General features: G+C 48.4%; 1 protein-coding gene across 1 annotated transcript; it reads left to right on the top strand.

The window, feature by feature from the left end:
• The first annotated feature begins 4,893 nt into the window (after positions 1–4,893).
• On the top strand, positions 4,894–8,384 carry LOC123445212 (protein XRI1-like). Its single transcript, XM_045122170.1, has 9 exons — positions 4,894–5,157; positions 6,081–6,136; positions 6,221–6,343; positions 6,895–6,983; positions 7,107–7,167; positions 7,249–7,351; positions 7,466–7,503; positions 7,585–7,674; positions 7,808–8,384. The coding sequence occupies exons 1-9, from the start codon at positions 5,123–5,125 to the stop codon at positions 8,086–8,088; spliced, it is 876 nt and encodes a 291-aa protein (XP_044978105.1). The 5' UTR covers positions 4,894–5,122; the 3' UTR covers positions 8,089–8,384.
• Positions 8,385–8,852: the final 468 nt, after the last annotated feature.

The following is an 8,852-nucleotide window of genomic DNA, read 5'->3' as shown; positions in this document are numbered from 1 at the left end:
GATTTCATATCCTTGTAATTCTCTTCGAGTTGTGGGTTTTGTTTGGCCAACTAGATCTATGATTCTTGCAATGGGAGAAGTGCTTGGTTTTGGGTTCATACCGTGCGGTGACCTCACCCAGTGACATAAGGGGTAGCGAGGCACGTATCGTGTTGTTGCCATCAAGGGTAAAAAGATGGGGTTTTCATCATTGGTTTGAGATTATCCCTCTACATCATGTCATCTTGCTTAAAGTGTTACTCTGTTCGTCATGAACTCAATACACTAGATGCATGCTGGATAGCGGTCGATGTGTGGAGTAATAGTAGTAGATGCAGAAAGTATCGGTCTACTTGTCTCGAACGTGATGCCTATATGCTAGATCATTGCCTTAGATATGGTCATGATTTTGCGCGGTTCTATCAATTGCTCGACTGTAATTTGTTCACCCACCGTGATATTTGCTATTATAAGAGAAGCCTCTAGTGAACACTATGACCCCCACGGTCTACTCCACACCATATTTTCAGCCTTACACTTTTTACTTCGTTGCACTTTCCGCATTCAGATCTCACTTTGCAAACAATCTTGAAGGGATTGACAACCCCTTTGAAGCGTTGGGTGCAAGCTTGTTTGTGTTTGCGTAGGTACTTTGGACTTGACGAGGCCCTCCTTCTGGATCGATACCTTGGTTCTCAAACTGAGGAAAATACTTACTGCTCGTGTGCTGCATCACTCTTTGCTCTTCAAGGGAAAAACCGACGCAAACCAGAGAAGCAACAAGAAGAATTCCTACGCGCCAAGGAAGGACTTTTGTTGCCGCAACATCTCCTGGCGCTAGGGGCACTCTGGTGGTGAGCTGAGAAGGGGAAAAGGATCCCTGACACTCAGGGAAAGGGATGGAGGGGCCAGGGAGTGGAGAAGAGGCTCGGGCTGCCGGAATCAAGGCGAGATCGCCGACGGCACAGGGCAGCCGTGGGCGAGGAGAAAAGCTCTCCTGAGCTCGAATGGGAGGGGGGTGGCTTCTGCTGGCAAGGAGGGCTTGGGGCACGCCTTAAATAGGCACATGGAGGAGCTGAACAGCGACGACCGAAGCTTCGCGATGGACGTCGCCGTGGCGGCCTTCCGACGATCGACAGAGGCGGCCCGGAGCTACGAGACCAGGGGTGGAACACTCCAGAGGGTGCACGCGAGTGGTGGAGAGCTCCCCGGCGCTCGTGGACAAGCCATTGCTCGCTGGAGAGGAGCTCCTATCGCTGTCAATGCACAAAGTGCCATTATGGCTTGCTCTGGGTGCGGTCACCACGTGCACTACGTGCTCTTGTGTGCCACTGCTCCCCTCACTATGTCAGGAGTGAAGTCCCTTCAAGGCATAGTTCCCCAGAGGTGATGGATCGAAGCAAAAGACTATGGTTGGATGGGAGGGGTCACGTGAAGGTTCCTGCAGCAGACTTGGACACCATGTTGTGATCAAAAGGAAGGTGATAAGATCAAAAGGTTATGTGTGGGAGGCTCAGGGTAGGAGGGACTACAATCATGTGAAGTTTGAGAAGAAGAAGATCAAGATTTAATAGGGTTGCTTTGGAACTAGCTAATCTGGTCGAGAATAAAGATTTTGATGTGGAACTCACATACTTGCTTGGATGGAGCTGAAACTCGAAGGAGATAAATATTCTGGGGTTATGAAGATGTTATATAAATTTCATGCCATCTTAATAAGCCAAAGTGACACTTCCTTCACAGAGTATCTCTGTGGACAGAAACTTAAAAGTATTACTGGGATTAATTGGCTAGATAAAATGGGTTCAAAATTGGTTTAGCAAGGTTTTATAGATAGGAGAATGTCATGGTAAAATTTCAGAATTTATGGAGCTACATAAAATATAGTTGCTTCACAAATCCAAATAATAACCAAAGACAAAGATTTGAAGCTATGGTCACATGGTTGAAGGTGTGATGCTCAAATTTGGTGGAGAGGCATAATTTTAGCATATTAAGGTGATGGCAACGTTTCAACTCATTTGAACACTCCTAGCTAGCACTTGCTTCACAAAGCTTCCTCTAAATTAGAAACTTTGGAAATTTGCCAAGAAATATTTACTATCTATATTGAGTTGAATTTTGGCATGAGGCAATGGTATGGCTAGGAAAGAGTGCCCAAAAATTTTGAGAGCAATCGAGCAAATGAAAAGGGTACTTGCTTCACAACTTGACAGATAGGGAAGAATCAGAAAAGGAATTTTTGGAAAATATTTTTGAACATGGCAAGGAAATATTTTGTCATATCCGAGGAAGATATGACCCAATAGATTTATGAGAATTATTTGGGAATTTTTGGAGAGATATAAATGGGGGTTGCTTCACAACTCAAGGCAAACAGGATTATTCCTTTAAAAGAAAAAGGAATATTCCCATGGAAAAGAATCTTGGGATTGGCTCAAGATGGAAATGGCTAGGTCTTGGGGTGGTTTGAAGATTGGCAAGCCACTAAGAAAAAGAAATCAAGAGTAATCCCTTTAAGTTTCAAAACTGTTAAGCCTCAAAAAGCAAAATCAAATCAAAATCAAAAGGGAAAGAAATGGGAAAAATCCAGTGTGTTACACCAGAGTGTCGGCAAGACTCGTCAACTTGTTGAAGTAGTCGGTGATGCTGAGATCAAGAAGCTTGGTCTTCCCAAGCTCGGTGCAGATGGCATGAGCACGCGTGTGTTGCTGAGGCGTGAAGCTAATGTGCATAGTAGAACATGCACCCCGAGAGGTGGTAGCGAAGAGGACTGAATGTCCGAAAGAATAGCTTGATCCTAGGCCACCCATGCATGGTATGATAGATGATACGGTAGTGGACACGAAAGAGTACTGTCGACGTACCCTTCGAGGTAGCGGTTGCAAAGTAGAGGCACCAACTGTGGACGCCACGCCAAGTAGTTGTTCGGCGTGAGCTTCACCCGGATGAGGTACGTGAAGTAGAACGGCATTGCGGCTGCAGCATGATCCCCGAGGGCAGATGACATCGGCAGCGGGGCGTCCCGTGGAGGCATTGCACCAGCAGGAACAAGCGGAGAAACCTCCATCTCCAACGCCGACGGATGAGCCCCATAACCCATGGACATCGGCGGCGGTGGATGAGACAATGGTGCCCCATATGGAGAGGTGGAGAACCCGCCGTACGACACTGACGACGGAGCCTCGTAGGGCAACAGATGTGTCTCATAGGACGGCGGCGGATGCGCCCCATAGGGTTGTAGCGATGGCACCCCGTATGGCGATGGCGACGACTGCACCTCGTAGACCGGCGATGGCGACGCCCCGTAAGGCTGCGTCTGCAATGCCCCGTAGGGCTGAGCTGGCGGCGCCCCGTTGGGCTGAGCCGACTGCGCCTCATAGGGCTGCGACGGCGGCGCCCAGTAGGACGACGACGACGGCGACACGTAGGGCTGCGGCAGATGCGACCCATGAGGCGGGGCCGACGGACGAGCGCCGCGTGATGCAAAGGCGATGGGAGCAGCGGTCGAGGGCCCCACGAACGCCCCCAGATGAATCGCGGCCAGCGGTCCAGACGCCATGAACAGCGACTGGAGAGCCAGAGGAGACGATGACGGCGGGGCTGGGGAGGTGCGGCGACGGCAACGAAAGACATAGATCGACCTATATTGATAGCATGTAAAACTTAGGTTTAGGGAACTGCTCAACACCCTTTGATGGGTGCGATTATCTTATATATATATATATATATATATATACAAAGTGTACATTAGAGATTACAAGTCATGTACAGAGACTACGCATATATACAGTCTAATAACGTCGAGGAAGCTTCGTTGGGAAAGTAACTACCGCCACCACAACATCGTCTGACCAAGGGTAGCACTAGACGTCGAGGAAGCTTCGTCGAGAAAGTAACTACCGCCAGCATAGCATCGTCTGACCAAGGGTAGCACTAGGCGCCGAGGAAGCTTCATTGGGAAAGTAACTGCTGCCAGCACAACATCGTGTGCCCGAGGGTGCGGTAGACACCGAGGAAGCTTCGTCGCGAAAGTAACCACTGCCAGCATAACATCGTGTGACCGAGGGAGCGGTAGACATCGAGGAAGCTTCGTCGCGAAAGTATCCGACACGAGCGCTAGACGCCGAGGAAGCTTCGTGTGGAAGGAAAATAACGCTCCCGAAAGAGGGGCGGTGGTGGGGACACGCAGAGACACACGGATCACGTGTGAGTTGACCGACGCGAGCGTCATATCGCCGGATGAAGGGGGGAATCATTTTCTAAATTGTTTTTTATGATTAATTGGCGAAAAAGATGAAAGAACTTGAGCCAATTATATGTTGTGAAAAACGGGGAGTTTGGGCATATTTTTGTACAGCTCACAAGAATGTAAAGACTAAAATGAAAACATAATAAGGTTTCTAATGTTTTTTGTAAAAGGTTTCTAAAAATAATGAAAACTTCTTTTCTGAGGGAAAAAAATAATGCAAACTTGAAGATGTGCACATAACAACGAGTCAGCTTGAAGCGAGAGCCCGTTCTGATACTGCTCGTGGAGACTGCAGGTGCGTCCGAGCACGTCGTCGGCCGAGGCACGGCGCGGAAATGCCATGCCACCGGTTCCGTTCCGCCGTGGTACCGCCAACGGACAGCCTGCGCGGCCGCGCCGCACGGTTTCTTTCTTTCTTTCCCCTTCCTTCCTTCCTTCCGCCACAAGGCTACGGGGCGGGGCAAAGCCTAAACCTGAAACTGCCCTGATAAATTAATCATCATTACCGACTGATCCGTGAATTGGCCGATTAGTCATAGGATAATCATCGTCTTCTCGTCCTCGGCCCCCGCGCCCCCCTTGAGCGGTCACCTTGGAGAGCGAGCGAGAGGGGGGAGGGGGGGGAGGCAATAAAGGCGCAAGCTTTGTTTTCTCGGGGACGGACGGGGGCCCGTAGAGAGAAGCACGAGGGAGAGGTGACTGAGGGAGGGAGGGATAAACTGCTCCCACCACCACCACCACCACCACTGCGCCCACTCTCCAGTCTCCAGTCCCTTCCTCCGTCCCGCTCCACCCGCTCCCCACTCCGCGTCCCCCCTCCGCTTCCTTCCTTTCCTTCTCCGCCTTTCCCTTTAGAGCGCCGCCGGCCTCGGATCCGGTCCGCGGCGGGGGATGATGGACTTCGACGGCGGCATTGGCGATCAGAGGTGCCTCTCCTTCGTCCTCCTCCCCCTCCCTCCTCCGTCCGGTTTCTTCATCCTCGCCGACCACCGTACGGCGCGGCCGGAGAAAAAAAAGCTTGCCGTATTTTTTTTTCGTTGAGTCGCGCGATTTGTTTCTTCTTCGGGCCTTAATCCCGTCGTCCCCCTCCACTGGTTGAGCCGCCCTAATTTCGCTTTCTCGGTACGGCGGTTACTTCTCCGTTGGTGCTAGTACCGCCCTTTTCCGTCCTCATCGTCTTCTTCATCTTTTCGTCCTCGCATGATGTTTGGGGAACCAAGCAGGGCAGGGGAAAAGACTTCCAATTCTGGGAGAGAAAAAAAGGATCATGTCTTCTTTTGACGGAGGCTTTTAGTTTCCTCTTTTGTGCCGTACCGTGGTTGGTTGCGACTAGGGATGGCTGGCCGTGTGTGCGTTGGTGCTGGTCTTGTCTTTTGCTGTTAAACCCTAGCTAGCTGCTGTTCATGGCGTCCTTCCATTTTCTCCTGCCTCTGTTTCTTTGGCCCATGCCCATGCCCATGCCAGGCTGTTTCTTACATGCGAATGCCCAAGCTTTCCTAATCCTCAAAGGTTTCCTTTTTTTTACTGCGAGTTACTCCTTGCGCTGTTAATGTTTTCTGTAAATCTTTGCGCTACAATACCGCTGTCTTGGGCTCTGAAGAACATTCTGGTGTCCGCAGGAAAAGGAAAACACTGAAATGTGCTAGTATAAGAGTTGAATTTTTCACCATCTATTCAGATGTACTTGGGACTTTTTACATGTTCAGGCTGCAGCTCTTGTTGTGTAATAAGCCTGTGCAAAGATGCATACTCTGCGCTCTACTCATTTTTATGTAAAGCTTTCACCAACTGTTTACGCCTGAGTGGCCATCATCCCTAACAATGCTCTTTGATGTGCAACTTTGTGCAGTGAGATGTGGGACTGGCAGAATCAAGAGTTCGATTTGCAGAAGGATCTGTTACCAGGTTTGCGGCACGCCTTTGCATCATTCCTACTTCCCTAAAACTGCATCCAGTTGACTGATGAGGGCTACTCTTCTGATTTTGCAGCTCCATCTACCTCCTTGTGGGCTGAAGCAAACCACAATGAGGTTGATTCTTGGAGCCTGTTCGATGAGCAAACCCCAATTAAAGAATGTACAGACATAGATTTGCCCTTCTGTGGTATAGGAGGTAAAAAAAAATGCTCTTCTGTTTACATACCATTGTTACCTCTGAATCACTCATACTGTGCTATCAGACAAGGATATCTAAGCATTTAGTGTGAAGTCACTTGTAACTTTACAGTTTACCACCCATATCTGAATTGAGATGCACTTTACTGCCACCTTACACTTGCTTACTGTTTTAGAAGTGTTCTTTGTATTTATACGTGCCCTCTAGTTGATTTATAGCTCCATGCTTCGTGGTACAGAAGTATTTGTATGCAGTCTTTGGACTGCATTTTTGTATGCAAGCAGAGCAGTAGATATAATTTAGTCATCTGCTTGGCATTTGTGAAAACATGTTTTGCCTAGCTGCGCTCAAATAGGTTTGATTTGAGCCACCACTTAGTACTGTCTGGTGATTTAACCTTTAACCAGAAGTCAGAGCAATGGATTTTACATGTAATTCCCGACCCATCTCGCGAAAACAAAGAAGAGATGAAAGGAAATTTGCATGCCTTTTTGCTGCGTACTGAAAATGCACTTCAAGTTTAGTGACCTTGTGTAAGGACAATGCAGATATTATTATCAAGGACTTTGATGAAGGAAAGGAAACCTTACAAGCTAAACGAAGGCGTATGCTGCAGTTCTGTCCAGACAACGCTGGGGTACGTGCAATGAAGACCTACGGACTATACTTTTTGGTTTCAACATTCTGTGTCCAGCTGATTTTTTTTTTCATTCATTACAATGGTGATTTAACTCCATCGATATGTACTGTTTGTATGTAGTTGGATTGTTCTCTGACGGATGGGCTCTTGGAAAATCTGCAAGTGAATTTGGATTTCTCAAGTAGGTCTTCCATCATCTCTGCAAAGTGTTGCACTGAGTTGATTCTCCTCTCATCTATCCTAATCCTAGAGCTGATTGCAGGTGACGAGCATTTGTTACACTGTGATGGGACAGAGGAACTACCTGAAGAATGGCTGGTTGATTGCTCACAAGACAGTGAGAGTCGTTCCCCGCAAGAAGAATTGTATGTTTTTTTTTTACTGAGAATCCTTGTGCATGGCTTTAATATTGTTTCTGTAAACTGTCCATCTGCTAAGTTTTTTGTTTTCTCATGGTTTCTTCTGATCCTTCTCGACAGGAAAAGTCTTAGTGCTGCTGTGGAAACCAATGTCTCTGGTTAGTATAATGGTCCAGGGTACATATTATCAACGGTTATCACAATTGTAACACTACTGATGCTACAACTCTTTGTTCCAGTTCTTGAGAATTCGTTAGTCGAGCTCGAGGAGCAGCCTATCATCAAAGTTGTGAAGAAACATGTGCAAACTAAACCTACACCTCTGAAAGGTTTGCCAACTCCTGTCACCGTTTGATCAGAGCACCATTAGTTCAATTATTTTTCACACAATTCTCTGTTTGCATGGCGCTGCATAATTTGTGCAAGTCGCTGATACATCGTACCCTGATTATTGATTCACAGCTGGAAGAAACATCATCAGAGCAAAGAAGCTGAAGGCAGCATCGGTGGCCTACCCCTTCGAGCTCATCAAGCCGTGCGGGTTCCGCGGCGACACCACCCTGAGGGACATAAACAAGAAGATCCTCTCGCCTCCCCCGTACAGGATCAAGCACAAGATCGATGAGGTGCCTGCCCTGTTCCAGGAGGCCTCGGCCATCTCCGGGAAGCCCGTGGTCCACAAGACGAAGATCCACACAGAAGGCGGGAAGGGCAGCATCACCATCACAAGAACGAGAGGCTAACCGAGTCCTCCACATTACCACCGTGGGAGTAGATGATTTTGCGTCCAACAAAGAAGTGTGTATGGTTGGCTTGGTTGGTTCTTGCTGCAACATTTGACCTGTGCTGGATTGTTAGGGTGGTTGACTGGTAGAGCAGGCCTAGAATTGTGTCTCCGTGTAGGCAGTTGGTTTGGATAGTGTGTTTTTCCTTTTGGTTCAAAGGTGGTGGAAAAAGTTGATGTGATGATCTGGTTTAGTATATGGACATATGTGTAGTTTGTTTGGTGAGATCAAATTATATATTCTGCAGTAACTTACCTCTGTTGCCTCCCATGCCTGAAACCCTGAATCCTGCTTGTACTACCATACAAGAAGGCCCTACATAAGTGATGATGGTGTCGTCCGTGATCCCAATGATCAGAGGGAGGCAGGCGGATGAGATGATGAGCGGTGGCGGCCCTACTTTGCAACCGTACTAAGATTAACTGCCAGGATTCGCAGTAATCGGTACCGAGATCTTGTCTTGCATGCTGCATGCTGCATGCTATGGAGATCGATCGATCGATTTGATGATCCTCTTGCGCTGATGGAGAGGGCTCCATCGTCGGCATCAGCGGTACAGTGGCGCGGAAGAGGCTCATGAGCATGTGCAGCCTCGTACGGTTCAGGGTCCAGAAGAGAAGTAGATGCTGGGTGTGAGTGATGATGATGTTGTCGTCCTTGGATCATCCACGGGCACTGGAGGGGGATTAACTCTGTCCTGTGATGGCCATTTACTCTCGTCC

Source organism: Hordeum vulgare, chromosome 3H (assembly GCF_904849725.1).
Source record: "Hordeum vulgare subsp. vulgare chromosome 3H, MorexV3_pseudomolecules_assembly, whole genome shotgun sequence".
In the NCBI taxonomy this organism is placed as follows: domain Eukaryota; kingdom Viridiplantae; phylum Streptophyta; class Magnoliopsida; order Poales; family Poaceae; genus Hordeum; species Hordeum vulgare.
Note: the sequence above shows the minus strand (reverse complement) of the source record. Positions and strands in the feature narration are given on the sequence as shown.